The sequence below is a fragment of the Ursus americanus genome, chromosome 6 (assembly GCF_024610735.1).
Source record: "Ursus americanus isolate L20-20 chromosome 6, mUrsAme1.1.p, whole genome shotgun sequence".
Lineage (NCBI taxonomy): Eukaryota > Metazoa > Chordata > Mammalia > Carnivora > Ursidae > Ursus > Ursus americanus.
The window spans coordinates 34,645,747-34,665,722 of NC_142132.1; the positions used below are offsets into that span (position 1 = coordinate 34,645,747).

General features: G+C 34.7%; 1 protein-coding gene across 1 annotated transcript in view; it reads right to left on the reverse strand.

Moving 5' to 3' along the window:
- HECTD2 (HECT domain E3 ubiquitin protein ligase 2) overlaps nucleotides 1-19,976 on the reverse strand; it is a 74,814-nt gene that overhangs the window by 8,669 nt on the left and 46,169 nt on the right. The window contains exons 7-16 of the mRNA XM_045809996.2: nucleotides 18,814-18,859; nucleotides 16,986-17,095; nucleotides 15,395-15,543; nucleotides 14,532-14,655; nucleotides 12,073-12,169; nucleotides 8,896-9,003; nucleotides 7,923-8,055; nucleotides 6,954-7,042; nucleotides 3,675-3,833; nucleotides 268-342 (exon numbers count right to left, since the gene is read on the reverse strand). Of these exons, the coding sequence (XP_045665952.1) occupies nucleotides 268-342; nucleotides 3,675-3,833; nucleotides 6,954-7,042; nucleotides 7,923-8,055; nucleotides 8,896-9,003; nucleotides 12,073-12,169; nucleotides 14,532-14,655; nucleotides 15,395-15,543; nucleotides 16,986-17,095; nucleotides 18,814-18,859 (1,090 nt within the window). The remainder of the gene's footprint in view (nucleotides 1-267; nucleotides 343-3,674; nucleotides 3,834-6,953; nucleotides 7,043-7,922; nucleotides 8,056-8,895; nucleotides 9,004-12,072; nucleotides 12,170-14,531; nucleotides 14,656-15,394; nucleotides 15,544-16,985; nucleotides 17,096-18,813; nucleotides 18,860-19,976) is intronic.

Genomic DNA, 19,976 nt, shown 5'->3' on the forward strand with positions numbered 1-19,976 from the left:
GAAAGTGGCTGAGTCAAGGGAATATGGCAGGTGCCTAGCAGAGTGCCTGCCCCCTTGGGGAATTTCTCTGGGCACTTTCCTTGACTAGTCATCTATCCGTGCCTGCTGCGCTGTCCTGCTTTATCAAGGTAAGACCCTTTATGATAAAGGATGCTGTGTGTTGATTAATCCTTGTTCATCTTTTCTAATGATAGGTATTGAGTAACAAATGGCATTTTTCATATATGGAATACATGGTTAAAGAAAGCTACTTGCCCTTAACAGTACCTGGAATGTTGAATAGAAATCTTCTTCAACATTGCCTTCATAGGAGAGGAGTTCACTTAACCCATGGGCCAACTCCTGTAAAAAGAAATGTTACCTGTGTTTTTAAACAAATAATATTACCTAAAACAGTTAAGCAAATCTACCATAGTGAACTCACATGTGAGACAGAGTAGATACACTCTTTCAGATTTTGAACCAAAGATAATATTTGAGATATATTTTTCCAGGGCATAGAATGCTTGTTAATGATTTCTACCACGTGAAAGGTTTGGAAAAACTCATTGGGGAAAGTCATGTAAAACATCCAGTTCAAATGACAGAGGCTTAACTCTGGAATCTGTTCTCATGCAGAGAGTGAAGAGCACAGTCTCCATCATAATTCACTGCTATCTGCAACATTACTTTTTATGAATTCATAGTATTTCTCAATGTATATTCTTTAAAAACCTGCATGAGAGACTGTGGACTCTGGGAAACAAACTGAGGGCATCAGAGGGGAGAGGGGTGGGGGATTGGGATAGGCTGGTGATGGGTAGTAAGGAGGGCACGTATTGCATGGAGCACTGGGTGTTATACGCAAATAATGAATCATGGAACATTGCATCAAAAACTGGGGATGTACTGTATGGTGACTAATATAACAAAATAAAAATTATTTAAAAACATTTAAAAAAATAAAAATATCATTACTTAAAAAAAAACCTGCGCTCTTAGGATTCATTTTTAAGCATAAAAACACACAGTTCATACATGTTAAGTGGTTTCTACATTTCAGTTACAGTGCCCTTCTCCTCAAAAAGTTGGGAACAGCAGAAGTAGTATTTTCCTATAACTTGTGTTATCCATGAACAAAGATTTACAAACAGAAAAACTGACCCAGTATTTAAAAATATTTTTCAGGTTTTATGAAAAAAATTAAAGTTTTAATTTATTTTAAATTATTAGAGGAAAAGGTAAACAACAGTATAGAATGATCTTACATACTTAAATACATAATAAATTTTCCATTCTCTTAAAAATCAGAAATTTTTATACAAATCTAGGCTGGCATAGATTTGGTATGACTGTCATCATTTGCTTCAATTATTAATAAAAATTATGAATGCTGAAAATTATAATTGGGAGTGTGCAATTTTTAAGAACGCCACAGATTACCAGGTGAACCCAGGGGAAAAGACTTACCATCATCTTTCAGAGATGAAACTTTTAATGACAAAATACAAAGTCAGTAGGTTATGAAGTTATGTATTCAGGTCTGTTTTATTGGGGACTACAGACCCTTTATTTCCAGACTTTGTATTTTCAAACCCCTATTTCTGAGGAGAATTTTTTTGTTTGTTTACCTATACGGTCAGTCTTAGATTCTTAACTATAATATGCTATTTCTAAAATTACCAGAATAAACTTTTTATGATTTTTGTAAACCTAAAATTAGATAAAGAGTGTGTGAATATACTGAATACTGTTTTTACACACCATTTGAATACCCTACCTGGTCTTATTTAATACAACATATTTGGGAGTGAGTTAAGCAGAAGAAATATCATAGTTGCTGATTCAAGGATATGCTTGGGTCTCCTCTGTTCTCATCTAAAACCCTCAAGTGTAATTTTCACAAAGCTATGAAGGTTGGGAAGATTTCTTATTGTTGCCACAGGACAATCCTGGTGGTTTGTCGAAGGAATGTAGGAATCTTGATTCATTATTAAAGGGCCAACATAAGAATATGAAATTAGCACAGTGAAATCTTCAGCTCCATAATATAAAACTATATTTCAGTGTAGTCATTCATAAAATATCATTAACTAAAAAAGAGCTGGCTCTAAATGAGCCAAATTTGAACAGTTTCAATGATAAAATGAGGCAATTTATTGGCAAAAACCAGTAATGAAATTAGAAAATTGGTAAAAAAAACTTGACTGAAATTTAATATGTGCAATTAAAAAAATTACAAAAGTCTAAAATGAGATCGTGGTAACTCAGAGATTAGTCTATTTCCAACATTTTACAGGTAAGAAAATTAAGTGAATAATCCAGAGTCATAGCTCATATATTGCAGATATAAGACTATAGAAGGGAGAACCTTTTTTTTTTTAAGATTTTAATTTATTTATTTGAGATAGAGAGAGAGTGAGAGCATGAGCCAGGGGACAGTGGGAGAGGGAGAAGCAGGCTCCCTACTGAGCAGGGAGCCTGACTGTGGGGAGATCCCAGGATCCTGGGATCGTGATCTGAGCTGAAGGCAGATGCTTAACGGACAGAGCCACCCAGGCGCCCCGAACTTTCAGTTTCTTAATCAGAGCCTGCTCTATTAACTTGTGCACTCCCATATCATACTATTTTTCTAACTGTTAAGTCATTTTTGTTTTGTTTTTTTGTTTTTGAGAAAGAGAGTGTGCATGCTCGGGGGCGGGGGAGGTGCAGAGGCAGAGGGAGAGAGAGAATCTTAAGCGGGTTCCACACCCAGGGCAGAACCACCCAGGTGCCCCACTATTAAGTCTTATAAGAATTTATAAGACTTATGGATATTTGCTCTTAATTGAAAATATCATAAACCAACTTCGAAAAATTTGTCCGATATCAACCCCCAGGGAGTATGAAGAGTAGTTTTCTAACCAAACATGTTCTGGAGAGATATCTCAACTTCCACAGGAAGGCACCAATCCTACACAAACTCATCGGATCATTAAAACACAGGGATATTTAGATAGGAATACTTAGCAACAGAAATTCTCCACATCTCGGCTATTTGCTAAAGATATTACCGAGAATTTTCTGCTGACCAACAGTTATTAAAACTCAGCTGTAAAAAATAATATTATCGGGGATTGTCAGAAGGATATGTATAGCATCCACTCCTCTACTAAATTTTAATCTTTGATTAAATTTGATGATGAGAAATCTAATTTCTGAACAGAAGAATGTTATAAGAGATGGTACCATGAAATTCATTTGTTGTGTTTATTTTAGAGATGTTTTTGCAGACACCGTTACTGATATTGCACAGTATCATCTTAATAAGAATTCACAGAAGTAATCAAGTACTAAGGGCTTTATTATCTCGTATCATTGCCCCGTATAGAAGTTTTGATTGATCACATAAGGAAATGAGAGCTCAGAAAAGTTAAACAACTTGGCCAAGTTCACAGAGCTAGTAAGTGGCAGAGCCGGGATTCTAATCTCTGTCTCTTTCACTTCAAAGCCTGTTCTGCTATGCTGTAAGAGCTGAGGAGTGCAGCAAAGTGGGTGATATCTATGAGGAAGGAGAAAGCTAGAGGAAAAAGGAGATGGGTTGCATAGGTAAAGAGAAACTATATTTAAAAATGAGGTGCATTAGGAGAAAGACTTCAGGTGGAAGAGAGATGATTTAGCATTAAGGAATAAGATACCAATAACTTTATACTTACAGGCATAATTTGACACAAGTCGTCAGTGGTCACACTGCAGATGCCTACTGGTATATTTTGATCACTAGGAATGATGGGAGGGCTCAATAATTTCTTGTAACAGCAGGGGGGGAAACGAATATCCAAGGTAATGCTGTTATAAACAGCTAGTCCCATAAGCTATGCATACTGAATGTTAAGCATTAACATAAAATCCGTGACAACGAATGAGTTTTGAATTATGCATCAGTCTATTTCTTGCATACTTCTTCCAGATCTAACACTGACTTTAATTAATCCCACATACTTCCTTTTCTTTATTTTCCTTTTATTTTACATAATATAATTCCTTGATTACCAAAAGTCATGTGAAAAGGGGGGGGTCGGTTGATAGTATTTGATGATTCCCCAAGAAAAATTTATCTAAGATCACAACAGACAGCAATTTCGGACATTTCATAAATTATTTGACTACAAGAAAATATTTTCTAAATTTATTCTAAATTTAAACGCTGTTGGTGATTTTATAAGTAGCAGCAGCAGCAATTTATTCAGAACTCAGTGCAGAACACACTACTAATTTTGGTGATCATTTTAACTATTTTAAAACTAAATACAGACCATGTAAAGAGAGCTGAACTGAAGAAACCTATGGACACAGACACACATACACACAGATGTACACACGCGCTATTGACAGTCTAACAAGGCAATTACTCTCCTACAGAAATACTTGAAAGGCCTTTATTGTTACTCGGAGTGTACACAAAGTGTTGAGGTTAAAAGCGACAGATGTTATATATATAAACTCTGCCCAATTGTATTTTATTTATTTATTACTTAAATGGCAGAATGTAACTTATCCATTTGTTGAAAGAAGGATTTTAAATGTCCTATTTCAGCTGTCAAATAAAGATTATTATATCAAGTTATTAAGGAAGTCATTAATTTTATAGGCTGAAAAGGAAATCTAAACATATGGCCTGGATAAATTACTGAAAATAATTTTTAAAAATTGGAAGACAATGAGTATTTCAATTAGCAAAGTCAGAATGAAAGTTAATAATTTAAGGAATAGATGTATTATTTTATAGATAACTGTATCAACAGAGACTGAGCAGTGTATTCAAGGGACAGAGACTGAAAATGATTCCATACTTGTGATAATAGCAACACTGACAGTGACCATAATACTATGATGGTTACCATTTATGATCTTCTATCACAGTGACAAGTTCTAAGCATTTTTCATTAAAAATTAAAAAAATTATAACCCTAAAGGCAGGTTTTTAGCAGATGAGGAAGCAGGCCCATAAGATTTGCCACAGGGCAGTTTCATATGTAGACCACAGTGTTTCATTTCATACCAAGTCAACCCGTGCTGGTTGAAGCAAGGATAAGATAAGGATGGGGGAATTCCGCTGGACCACTGAGGCATCAGGTGGTGCAAACAGAACAGATTGTGAAAACCCTGTTATTTAATTTAATTAATTAACTTGAAATGTGCAGCATATGTAAATATGCTTAATGAGCTTGGTCTTTTGGGTAATGATTGAATAGAAACTAATGCCTACTGCAAAAGAAGCCATTTAGTAAACTTATGATTTTATGTATAACACCATTCTAAAAATGTGATTTAAGCTAAGATCTAATACTGCATTATAAATATGAGAAAGTCAAAATATCATCCAAATCTAAGCTGCGATAAGAATGTAAAGTATGACAAACATATATATCAGGGAATTCAAATAGCTCGTAGTATAGTGAGAAGTATTGGTGACTCAGGCCTTCGATGAAACTGTAACATTCAACAAATGATTACTGTAGATAACACTATAAAAACAGACGTCTAAGAATTGATGAGCACTCCATATTGTGGAACTTGGTGCTTTGGACCTTCGGACATGACGACATATACAAAATTTCAAATTAGGTTTACCATCTTAATGGGCAGTTTTCTCCCTGCTAACTTTTCTTCCATTCACTTTCTCAATTTTAATATACGTTCCTCAGGATTTATTCCAACAAATGCAACTGAACATTCCAAGCCTTCTCTAAGATCACTCCTGATTCCTTTGCTGAAGGTGTCCTCTTACTCCCAGGGTGTCCTCTGCTTCAGTCAAGGGGCCTGGACACTCCTCTGTAACAAGCCCAGGACAATGCAGCCTGGTTTCTAGCCATTCTCCCAGTCTGTCCTGTTCTCTCCAGCCCTGTGCCAATCAAATAGAATGGCTCCATTTTTAAACCTCTACCTTCTCTGGGAAGAATACACCAACTCTTTTCCTTCTCAGAACTCCTTAGCACTCAATGTCAAAGATGAGTCTCTGAGAACTGATGACCTTGAATTGGGGGTCATCTGCCTAACTAGATAGTAAACTTTTTTTTTTTAAGATTTTATTATTTATGTGACAGAGAGACAGCCAGCGAGAGAGGGAACACAGCAGGGGGAGTGGGAGAGGAAGAAGCAGGCTCCCAGCGGAGGAGCCCGATGTGGGACTCGATCCCGGCACGCCAGGATCACGCCCTGAGCCAAAGGCAGACGCTTTAACAACTGCACTACCCAGGCGCCCCTAGATGGTCAACTTCTTAAAGCTGGATATTTTCCCTTCTTTTAACCTTGGTATCTCCAGTGCTTGCTCATTTATTTACTCTTCCTTTCTTCCATAGACAATCATATTTCTTAGAATTAAAAAAGTAAATGTGGTAGCAGTCTTTTCCAATCTCCTCCCCAATGCAGGAATGTCCTCTCCACTCCACCTAATAGGGATCAGAGGATGGCACAGGGATTTATATAATTTAAAAAAACACTACACAATAATGCCATATACTTTAAATATTCCCATTCCATTCAGTTTTTAATTTTTATGGAAGTTTCCAGATTTAAGGGCATATTAAAGACCTAGATTTAATTTCCACAATTACAATTTATTAAACTAAGTGAAATAAGCACAAAGTAAAAGAACAGAAAAAAGAGTTCATTAGGAATGGAAAAGATACTTTAATTTTAAAAATGTCTTAATTTTCTGATAATTCAGATAATATATGAAATAGGAAATAACGATTTTTATTTTGAGATCATATTTTCAGAGAAAAATATAAAAAAATCATAATCCCTTTTAATTAATTAAGTCTGGTGACATTTTATAGCTGTGATACTGCAAATAATTGAAAATCTATTAGTAAATTTGACAAGAATGTTAAATCTGAATAAAAGGCTTAATGTGAACAGCTTCCAAAAGTCAGCTAAAATTTAATATCTCTAGTGTACTAGCACCTCCTAGTGGAAAGTTTAAAGGATACAATTCCAACCAATCGGAATTCAGAATAGTTATCACATTTAAAACTGCTAAACCAATGGCAGTGTGAATCCTTGTGATATGTAAACATGCCTGAAAAAAAGAAACATATTTTCATTAACATGACTGATTAAAAAAATCAAAGTACTAAAAATGTACATAATATCTCATCTATTAGAAGCAAAACATTTCAGCAATAGTTGTTACAAATCATCTTTCATGTTAAAATATATAAAACATGCACAATGATGGGTAAGAGCATTTTACTGTTTATTGGCATCCTGAACCAAGGGTATACATGGGCTAAAAAGAAAACTAAATCGGCTGATTTTCTTTTACAGAAACGATAGTTTTTAAGTTATGATCAAAATTAATTCTGAGGGTTTCCTGGAGATTTTAATTTATTCATATCATCTCCATTACCCATTGCCAGAAAGAGGTTATATATACATATATACAAAATAGAGTAAGAAAAACATTTAAAACTCTCTTTGAAGAAAAATCTTTTACAGACACTAAGGATTATATAGGTGTTTCCTCTAAGATAAAATTTAAATTTCAAAGCTTACTTTTGTCTTAAAAATTAATGAATTCTTATTTATCAAAATGGCTCAAAATCTAATGAAAGAAGCTTCAAGTATTAGTGTAGAGCAAGCTATAGTCTTGTTTTTAAATTCTGAATATTCTTTATTTCAATGACAAATTTCATGGATTTGGTTTATTCAGGAAAGATGGGGATGTTGCCTTGCAAATATATACTTTCAGTCTTTTTTGTGTAGGATTCCCAGTAAGATAATGAACATTTCATTCATTAGTTTGCTCACTTTTAAAAATGTAAATAACAATCCTTAAATTATTCAACATTTATGGTTGACAAAAAAATCTATGAAGTTATAGGGTAGGTTAAAAATAAGAGTGTCTACTTAATCTAACAATTATGAAGAAACACTGTTCATAAAAATTGAATACTCACCATAATCCGGATGAAAAATTTGGCGAATCAGAAGAAGGAACCACTCTTTAGTCAAGCCACCCATGTCCAAACCAGCTTCCCCTACAAATGTAACTTTCAGCTTCTTTTTTAAGTCTGCTCTTTTCCGGGTCAACTATTTGAAAAAATTATATGGTAGAGAAGAACAAAAGCCAGTAAAAAGGAAATTAACTTTTTCAATTCTGGGAAATGCATTAGGCAATCTTTTCTTTATTTAAAATGTCACAAAACTCCCTCCATCCCATTTATCCAATAATTTGTCAGTTACTGTGTGAATTAAGCATTATTATGTTTGTTGTAGAGATCAAGAGAAAGAATTAGAGGGTCAAGTACCTTGCCCAAAGTTACTGTCTCCTGGTATCATATTGCCTCCAAGATTTTAATTTAGCAGGTTATATCATAAAATATTTAATTTCCTTTTCTTTAACTTTCCTTCCTGATTTTAAAAATCACATAACAAAATTAGCCCTTATCTTAAAATAGCCACATGAAGACCTGGCTGAAGCACTGAACATTCATGAAGCTCCATACAACCGAAGTATGTTTGGGCCTGAGTACACTCAGTATCTCCTGGAGGTCAGACCTCTAATTTTAAAGATGAGTCATCTCAGGCCTGGAGAAGTTAAAATGCCTTGTTACACACCTAGCAAGTCACAAAGGTGGGTCCGGAATCTTAGTTACATATTCAGAAACACAGACTGCTCACTTAAGTGTTCTACATAAAATCCTTTTCTGGGGAGCTAACAACAAACCATTAATAAACATAAATAACGAACATAAGGCTCAATTGTGAATACATAACTGATTTTAACGATGGTACCAGAGTATAAGGAAGCACACTTACTGGCATACAAAAATGAAAAACAGATTACTAAGACTTTAGTTATACACCATATTGTAGAATTTATTGAAAGCTTTAATCAATTAGTACCATTTTGGAATAAATGATCTATACCTCATCAAGCGAATCACTAACCAGATGTGTCCGTCTTACTTTCATATTTAGAAATAACATGTTCATATCAGGTCTCTGTCTTCGAGATACTTTATCCACCAAACTTTGCTATTTAAAAAAGAAAGCAAACATTTTTACTTTTACTGAAACTATAATTTCATTTAAAACATTTAAGCACTGTAGTAAAAAATCATTTATATCCTTCTCTATGCCATCTCGCATATAAATATTTTCATAAACTCAATTACACAATTTATTATTATATTATTATATATTTTATATATATATATATCTTTTCATTTTGAAGCAATGGTAACCAAAGGGGGTCCAAAATGGAGGACCAAAAATAATTCACCTTTTATAGTAAAGAATGTTGCATTACAGTTTCCATCTCATCTCTTAAATAGCAAGGCTTTTTAATAAACATAACGTGGGAACATTTGAAACGAGGTATATACTACTGATGACAAAGTGGCTTAAGCTTTTTAAATACTGAATTTACTGGAAAAGCACAGTCTACTTTTAGAAAGTAATTTGTCAACATTTATCAGAAACATTAACAATGTTCATACCCTTTGTCCCAAAATTCCACTTCTGGGAATTCTAAACACAAAAAATATACAGTGAGATGTTCATCACAGCACTACCTATAAAAGCAAAACTTTAGAAATACATAATATACGTATCTACCTAATGGAATATAATACAACTATTAAAAGGGATGGTTATAATTATGTAAATAACATGGAAAATATTTAAGAAAGGTACAAGTGAAAAAAGCAGGGAACAAAAGTACGTATACAAAATTGTTTTAACTCTATTGCCTTTTAAAGATAATATAGAGAAGAAATGTCAAAAGAAAATTTACTAAAATATTAACAGTTTGGGTATGTCATGTTTGGGTAATGGAAATGTCTGGGTAATGGAAATGTGCGTAATTTAAAAAATCTATGGTTTTTCAAAATATAAGTAATGAGTATGTAAAAAACGCATTAAAAATACCTATTAGAAATATAAGTATCATAAGAAGTCTACATGCTTGGACAATTTGTTTCAATTTACATAATTTAATTGAGTTAAATAATTTTTATCAGACTACTTCATCTTCTTTGGAAGCAAAGAAAAATTATTATAGACTAGAGATGACAATTCAGACATTTTAAATAATGCAGTGAAGTGCTTTAGTAGATAAAATTTTACTACTACAAATCTATATAAGGTTATGCCCATGATTTTGTAGATTACTATAATAAAACACTCATTCAGAGCACTTCATTTCTCTAATTCCTAATTCTGAAGGCTTTTAATAATTTCTTTTTTCTTCTCTGGGTCCTCCCTTTGATGCTCAAACAGATCTATATTCCTGGGGTAGTATCCTATGTCATGGACCTATTGTCCTACCCTTTCCTATGTTGTGTTCACTGTCTAGCTCCCAGAAAGCCACCACACTGGAAACATCCAGCAAACAAATTTATACTAAGATGCTAATGGTAGATAAGGCTTAGTGGCTACTCCTTCCATCAGGAATACTTAATAGAAAATGCTTTGAATGAAACAAATAATCTCTAAAAGGTAGAAATTAGACCCAGTCTGATGAGGAGGTTATTTTTAGGTTGGGGAATCTCTTTTGCAACTTCGGATACCATATAAGCTCTTGTTTACAGTAACTACGGGTGAGGCTGTCTGTCCTTGTGTCAAAATTAACGTTGGGAAGCACCCATAAGAACAGATAATGCCACTTAACTCTTCAATCTCTACTCATTTGTGTCCACGCTGGGTGGAAGACAGCCTGTGATAGAGTCTACAGCTGCTACTCTCCTTTTAATTTAAATTTCCATAAAAGAAGATATTCGATGTTTAAGTAGGAGTGACATGGCAGAAAACTGCTCAGAGGAACTGAGATAAACTCTTCAGATTTTTTTTTTTTTTTTACAAATATAAAAAAGTCATAGCCCAAAGTAAAAAAGTACTAAAAAGGCACATGAGATTGCATAAATGCCTCTAATAGAAACTTCCAAAATGACTAGCTATATAGACTAATCTTTGAGCCAATATCTACCCGAGATTAAGTAATAATTCTGATGCCAAATATACCTGTTTAAATTTACTTTTCAGGGGGGTAGAGTGGCTTTGGAACTCCCTGGGTACACACAGGCAATAACGTGTCTTCTAATATTCTCATAGTCAGTGTAAGCTGACTCTGGGATGTCACCAGTCACTCAAATTTTTGTCCTACTCTGTGACAGAAAAAAATACTCACCTTCTGGGAACTGAATTACTGAAGAATGAATACTTCTTATTTTTTAAAGCATTTTTAAGTATTATAATTTATACTTCAGGAATGTTTTCATATTCTTGGACAAGACATGGAAATAATTTTTTTATTTTGAGGATCTCTTTAAGACTACTGCCAACCTTCCCTCTCATGTTTAAAGTAGTGAGTGTGCAGATGCTCAAAATATATGAGCACTGAAATGTATAGTCTAGTGCTCTAATAAAAGAAAAACTGCTCACTCAGTCCGTGTCTCTTAGATAAGGTAACTTCACTGTGCTGTGCCAAGACACAAGCGCTGGAGGCTGGGGCGGTAAGGACAGGCCCAGAGGTAAACTTCATCCTGCTGCGTGGTCTGCCTACAGCCAGTGTGACTGCTACCCCAGTTTCTATGGGTCTCCATGCCTTTTGGTTTCCTAAAAATCCATAAAACATCTTTCACCTCTTTTGGACATATTTCTCAGTTTCTCAAGGTTGTACATCTCCTAATTTTTTGGCTGTTTCTGATTTTCATAAAACCTAGAACACGCTGCAGTGGTTTGAGTGGTGTGCCCTTAAGGACCCTCTTTGCCCTCCCTGTAGTCTTCCCCAGTGCTCTGCCGGCTACCGTGGAGCTGGAATATGGTATCCACAGAATGATGTCCAACAAGTTCCCCATACTTTGGTCTGTGAGAGGTATTTCATCTTCCTGCTGAATTTAGAATATAATGAGAACTTGATGAGGGCTATCTCTTTCCTGTATCATGAACAGGTTTTAAGCACTTTTGGAAGGCGTTATAAAATGAATTTTACTTTTAACATTTCCTGATTATGCTAGAACAATTCACAAGACAGTTGATTTATTTATTAAATTATTTACTATATTGATTATAGTCAGCATAAATATGTTTTTGTAGCTGGCTTACCCTTGCGATGCTTATCATCTGTTGTTCTGAGTCTCTTTGAATAATGATTTTTTTTGCAGCTATAGAAATAACGAATGGGTACTGACAGAAGGAAAACCTGCTCAACAAGTGAAAACAGAAAAAGCAAAATGGTGTATTTTTAGCAAAATTATACTAAGGGAATATCTAAGGTACCCCTCCTAACAATATAAAACATTACTTTTGTATTGTGTTTAACCATTTACAAAGTGATTTTATGTGCATCATTTCTTTTAATCCCCACAGCCTTGTGAAGTCCACATCATTTCTAGACACGCTGTGTGTTCATTCTCTAGAGGAAGATACATCTAACATTCTGAAATGTACTAACAACTTACATGGTTTATACAAATGATTTCAGTTTATGTACAGTCACCTGTAGATCATTACCTGTGAAAATATGGCCACCACCAGACCCTAGAGGCAGAAGTGCTAATGAAGGAGGATTGGGACAGAAAGTTCATGTGCAGAAATTGTTATAAAAATACATTATGACATGGATATTTCTCATGTGCAAACTTCAGAAATGAGGAAATCTAGCAATAACTGCAGTAGTAAAAAGCAAAGTAATGAATTTAAGATCAATAAAATAAAAGTATGTTGCTACTGGTATTGTGTTAAATGGTGAAGTAGTATGAAATGGTATGTATTTGTAAAGACACAACATTATGATCAAAGGTCAGGAAAATAACTAACTTCCTCCCTTTAGAGCTGATCCTATGTTATATAAAAAAGCCACAAACTACCCAGAGAGAAACGCATTTAGAGAGAACTAGTAGGTGACAGTGACACTTCAGGAGCCAGACTCCCTCGGAAGTGGTTGCAATGAATCCATCAGTTACAGCTGGAATCCATCCAAATATAGTCGAGCACTGGGTGCAAGGAAGGCATAATGAGGAAAAAGGAGACTGCCCTAGTGTGAATCACAAATAAAACAGCTTTCTCCAGAACGCAGGTGTTAATAAAAGTTGTTCAGTACTAATGTGTAATAGTATTGAATCACTAAGTGCAACCTAAAAATCTGGAAATGAAAGAAGTACAATGACCTTAGTCTTGGTCTTATTATGTATTTTAAAATGGTGTGTCTCAACCCTTCCCTAATCATGCACATAGAAAAATGACAGTGTGTGTGTGACACACTGAAAGAAGCCGATGTGGCTGCTCATCGCCAGAGGTGACTTGCCCTTGGGCTCCAGGTCCCCCTCTAAGTCCAGGCTGGCTTCCCCCAAACTGAAAGGATCATAGGATCAAAAGTCCTCTGTAACTCCTTCTTGGTATACTGGTACCATGGCACAGAGTTAGAAGAGCTCTGTATTAAAAAATGTTCAAGTTTCAGTAACTCTTGGAGTTGTTTTGTGGTTTTGTCTACAACATTACAATTATATTAAAGTTAGAGAAAAAAGTGTCTTTGGAAAATAAATACTTTCTGAAGAAAATATCCATTGGACAGAACAAAGTCCTCAGAAACAATTCTTGTTTAGTTCTGAGTGTTCAGATGCAGACTGAGATATGTCCAGAAGGCCGGTCTATGGTTTTGGCCAATTCTGATAGAAAGGGTCCCTGGTAGATTGAACCAACTTACAAACTAATCTGGGGTTTGAGGTTACTTATATCCCTACCATATCTATTAAGTATCCTTTAGAACAGACACACTCTCTAAGCTATCACCTGGTCTGGGAATAAACTATGTTTGGGATAGTCATGCTGGTTTAATCCAAACTATGAGTGTGGATATAGGTGCAGTATATTAAAGAATGTGGTCAAGCATTTTGAAAACCTATGACACTATTGTAATAAATAATTTGTGGTGAAGCCCTTCCGCTGGAACTCCCATTCTTTGTAAATTGTGTATAAGGGACAATCACTTTTTCTACGGAATGAAGGAGGAAAGGAGTGAACTGTACGTGTGTATGTGTATGATCACTGTGTTAGAACAGACATTAGCAAACTAGAGCCCATGGGACAAATACGGCCTATCACCTGTGTACAGAAAGTTTTCTGGGACACGGACAAACCAGTTTGTTTACATACTGTCTAACGCTGTTTTTGTGTTACAGTGGTATACCAGAGTTCGTAAAGTGCAAAGAGCCAAAAATATTTACCATCTAGTACTTTACGGAGAAAGTTTGTGACCCCTGTACTGGATGATAGCATACAGAAGAAGAAGATAAAAGAAACTTGCATACTAAGAACTTTTCCCTTCTTAAAAAGATGTTGTTAATCAAACCAAAACCAAATTAACATGTACATAAAATCAAAATATAAAAAAAAGAAAATGCTTTAAGAAATATAATGATGTTTCAGGGCTGGATATCTAAACTATAAGTTTATGTATAAAGTTATGTGCATACTTAAATTTACTTATATAAATTTAACATCCAGTCATTATTTTGAATAGTATTTTGTTTAGGTAAGTAATCAAAATGAGTTTCTGATTGTACCTGTGAGAGTTTCCAAAGCTCTGCCAGGTGTGGTATTCTTCCATGAGATCAATGTGATCCAGTGTAGAATTATAGAAATCAGTATAAGGAATAAGGGGAGGATGAACCAAACTGTTTGCAGTATCTGTAAAGATAAATTCTAAAAATGATCTTTTCTAACATGTGCATGATTCATTCTAATAAGAACATTTTAATGTTCACCAGATAGCCTTTATCTAGAAATTCTATTTTAAGCAATTGTAGCTCCAAATTTAAAAAGTAGTTTTTTTTTTTTTTTTTTAACTGTGGTTCAGGGGATGCTTGGGTGGCTCAGTCGGATAAGTGTCTGCCTTCAGCTCAGGTCATGATCTCAGGGTATTCAGATTGAGCCCCACAACCCAGGCTCTCTGCTCAGCGGGGGAGTCTGCTTCTCCCTCTGCCCCTTCCCCTGCTCATGTGTGCTCTCTCTCTCTCTCAAATAAATAAATTAATTAATTAAATATTTTTAAAAAATTGTGGGTCAGATGCAGCCAATCATGTCTTGCTTTTATAAAACAACTTGTGCTAGGGATTGGAACAGTATAGCAAAGGGAGTACACAGGTTAGCACCTCCTCACACTACTTTCCCATGAGTGTGTTCTCTCCTAGGAGTTCTTGGGAATCAGCTCCTGCTTTCTTAGGGGTCTCTACTTAGCAGATGGCCAGAACACAGAATACTGCTTATACATTAAATGTGAAATCCATTATCAAAACAGGAAATAAATTACAATTCTTCACTTCAAAGGAAGGTTTTAAAATTTAAGAACGCCTCTACAGTACTTTGAGATCCTTATAGAAATGTCCTTAATATTTAACAAAAGAGAAGACAGAGTAATAAAACCTACTAAGTAAAGCCAACACTTTGGATGCTGATGGGATCCACCAGGAACACTTTGTTATAGGTGGAAATTCTTCAGGCTTTGCAGGAAACAGGCGCAAAGAAATAAACTGCAGCAATCTCTCTACCAATTGTTTGAACCTCTTCTGGGATAATCTGGTAAAGATTTTGAGATAATTCCAATCAAATTACATTTTCTATTTTGACAATATGTTAGATATCAAAGTGCATCCCGTACACATAAAATTTTAGAATATCCCCCCAAATTCTATTTCGTAAGTTGCCAAATATTTGAAAAGATGCAAAATCTTACCTGGAGTATTGTTTCTTAAATAAGAAATAAATACCAAAATTACCGTAACATTAGCATCAAGCATTTCATTTTTAAGGCTTTCAATATTCAGTCAATCCTTGTTATTTAGACTCAGTATTTGCAAATTTGCCTACTTGCTAAAATTTAATTATAACTCCAAGATCAATATCAGTGCAGCTTTCACTCATGGTCATTTGCAGATGTGCAGAATGGCAAAAAATGTGAGTTGCCAGATATGCATATTCCCAGCTGAGCTCAAACAAAGAAACACCCTGCCTTCTTGTTTTAGCTCTCATACTGTAAATGATACCCTTTACACAGTTTAGTTAGTGTCATGTTTTCCACATTTTCATGCTTTTTGTTAGTCATCCTGGTGTTTTAAAAGGGCTCCCAAAATGTAGTGCTAAAGTTCTGTCTAGTGTTTGTTCCCAAGTACGAGAGGAATGTGAGGTACCTTATGGAGAATAAACTTGTATTAGATGAAATTTGTTCAGACATTAGTCACAGTACTGCTGGTCGCAAGTTCAATGCTAATGAATCAACAACTTCAATTAAATGTCTTAACACACGATGCAGTAAAAACAAGACCATGGATTCATCGGTTGATGGGAATGCTATGACCAGCAGCTCATAGGAACCTAACCCTGTTATGTCCCGTAGGATCAATGACTTGGTATTTGTTAATTCGGTGTTAGCAGTGACTTTATAGAACATAAGTATCATGAATAATGAGAACCGACTGTATTTAAAATTAATTCTGAAAATATTTTGCCTCTAACATTTTATCAATCATAGAGAAGAGTCATTGTTTACGTGAGTATAGCTTTATGAAAAAACAGACAGTATTTTTAATAAATGGATATTGATGGCGAAGCTGTATTTTATGATGACGTTATTAGGTAAGGAAAAGGCACTATGTAAGTAATGGTGAGATTGACTGATATAAAGATAGGAAATAAAAAGACACAAATCGAAATAGTATCTGAGAAAATCCGGTCACCGTCTTTGAGATACATGAAAACCACTGGTAAACGTAGGCAGTGGATAGAAACGGCAACGACAGTTTGCACCAGCAAAATGGTTCCTTGCTTTAAAGACAAATTTTTAATTACCCTCTCTGTGGTACTAAAGTATATGTTTATAATTGGCTTTGAAGTACTGTTAATTAGAAGATCATTTCTAAAGACCTGAAAACATTTAACTATATTTTATTATAAAATCACTAATATCAAACTTGAAACTGTACGATTATAAGAGTTCTTATGAATATGATAGAATGATTTACTTTTTAAACCAGTGAACTAGGAAATGATGATCAGCTTCCACTAAGGTAGCTATCTGTCGTAGCAAGTGAGCATAGATGACATACGTAGATGTATTATTAAATTGAGGATTCTGAAAAAGATATTAAAGATAATTGTGTTAAAATTTTGTTAACATGTAAAAGGAAAGACACTAAGCTTAATGAGCTAAGTGGTAAACTAGGAAACTAAATTTGAGATTATGAAATATTGGGTGAAATCCTATAAAACAATAACCTATTTTTTAACTGCTTAATTAACAGAAACTTCAATTTTGGCTGTGGTATAGCAGAAAGAGCATGGGCTTTGAAATTAAGACAGATCTGGGTCTGAGGGCTGATTCTACAACTTAGGGATGTTCCTTAAACTTTGATTCTCAATTTCCTCATCTCTAAAATAGGAATGATAATATCTATCTTACTTGTTTTAAGTAGTTAAAAAAAAAATGTATGTAAGGCTCCTAGCTCCATGGCAATCACTATCATCCAATTAAACAAAAAACCTCGTTCTTTCTTGATTAAAAAAAAAAAAGAAGAATGCTAGAAAAGTGAAGTAAAAGCTGGTTGTGAAACTTTTGCCACTGTGAAATGAATTAGTTGCATGTCTCACAAAGAACAAAGAGAGAGTCACATACAGCTTCTGACAACTTTCAAATGTCAAAGGGACACTGAAGGAGTGCTTGAAGCCTCTAGTTACATCTCTACAACTTAAACTCATCACAATGTGCATTTCAGAAGTTCATGGAAAAAATGAGTATTATTGAAAAATAAACTGAAATTGTGGGAACTAAGAGAACACCATGGATTTTTCAAAACTGACTTACTGGCAAAGACAAATTCAAAATCAGAGTGTCTCCAGCTGATAGCCTCACCTAGTGGTGCTCATGAGAAGGTATCATGGGCAGAGCTTATTGCTGACTAACAGACTCACTCACAAAATCTGAACTTCAGTTGTCATTTCTCTGTTTTTACTATCTACATACATTTCCTCCCTTTCTTCTAGTTTTGCTTTTGTCCTTCCTACCTCTCTACTTTCCCTTCTCATATCTCTCAACTACCTCTTGTCCACTTGCTTCCTTTTCCCCCACTTTTACTTTTTTCCTTTCTCCCCCTTCTTTTATTCCTACTGTACATATTTTCTCTTATTGGACGTAATATTTAACTAAACACTGTATCTTATTTAACATAATTTTTTCTTACCTTTAAATGAGATAATAATATACACAAACACCTTTTGTAAATTGTAAAGACTAATACAAAAGCAGTATGCTAGCTATGTAATAACATACCTCTTTTTCAAAAATAATACAAACTCAAAATTGCTTTTCATTTGTCCGGACCTTATTTTTTTGTATCTACGAATCTGTATCTCTCCAGAGGACAAGGGTCATCACCTTTGCTATAGCAAACATAAGCAACCACCTTGATTTTTCCATTAGAATTCTAATGGAAGCATTTATTAAAAATACCTAGAGACATTAGAGACGTACTAGTTGGGAAATAAAGGAAAGTTCTGGAGCCCATTAAAGCTAGTTCTAAGAAAAGAGGTTGATTGGGGGAAGAAGAGGTGCTTCCATTCTGCTTGTTCCTGAATACCACAGCAGAAAGGCAAGAACTACATTAAAATTTATATCCCAAAGATAATTTAGCTTCCCATTGTTTATTTGTTATAACTTTAATGCTCTGGTTACACTATAATCTAAAAAATATCAATAATGTTGTACAAAATAATACTTAGTACTTGATATCATTTCCCTTAACACATGCATAGACTGGGATGTGAATTATACAACTTCAGTTCTTGCTTTCTTACCTGTAAAAGTATAAAATATGCTCTAAGATCATCTTTTGTTCGTGGACTGTAAAAGAAATAAGCATAATTGATTACAGATTAGTATTTAATCTTACAGCATCTAACAAAAAATGATTAGCACATGTTTTTGTGAGAACTGAGGTGGTAAAAGCCAAAAATGAGACTTAAGTTAATATGTATGATTATGGAGACAGTAACAGATTCATAATATGCTGGGAATATAGGTTCTTCTGTGCTTACTCTTGGCTGGTTCTGAAGACACCTAAAAGATGAATTAAGTAGGGGTGCCTGGGCCGCTCAGTTGGTTAAGCATCTGACTCTTGGTTTCAGCTCAGGTCACAGTCTCAGGGTTGTGAGATGGAGTCTTGTGTCAGGCTCTGCACTCAGCATGGGGTCTGCCTGAGAGTCTCTCTCTCTGCCCCTCCCCCCACTTGTGCTCTCACATGCTTTCTCTCTCTCAAATAAATAAAATCTTAAAAGAAAAAGGTGAATTAAATAGGCTATAACATTTTATGAGGTAAATATCATGACTGACTTGGGAAAGAGTTAAGAGCCTGATGAATAATCAACAATTTTAGAATACTTAGATTTTTGTTTTAATAAAGGATAGTTGATATATCTCACTTAAAAATACTGATGCACTGAAGTAAGAAAATATGTGGGATGCCTGGATGGCTCAGTCAGTTAAGCATCTGCCTTTGGCTCTGGTCATCATCTCAGGGTCCTGGGATCGAGTCTCACATCGGGCTCCCTGCTCAGTGGGGAGCCTGCTTCTCCCTTTCCCTCTGCCTGTTTTTCCCCCTGCTTGTGCTCTCTGTCAAAAAAAAAAAAAATTTCTTTCACAGAAAGAAAATATGCTCTGTTTATATATCTATTTCTGAAGTGATAGATATAGAAATGTCTGCAAATCAAGTCACACTGTAAATGCATTTAGTATGTTTCTAATTAAATTCAAAATTAAATTCATATTTGAATACCTCTGAGAAATAACTAATTTGTAATTTTTTTCCATGATAATCTGGATTTTCACATTATCAAATCTGACCAAGAGTTTCTGCTATTCCCAAAGCTGGTGAGTGTTTCTTTCTCACCCTCTCAGGGTCTATTGAATACACTCTCACAAATTCCCTGAAGTAACTTCTTAAATTAAAAATGGTTCATCT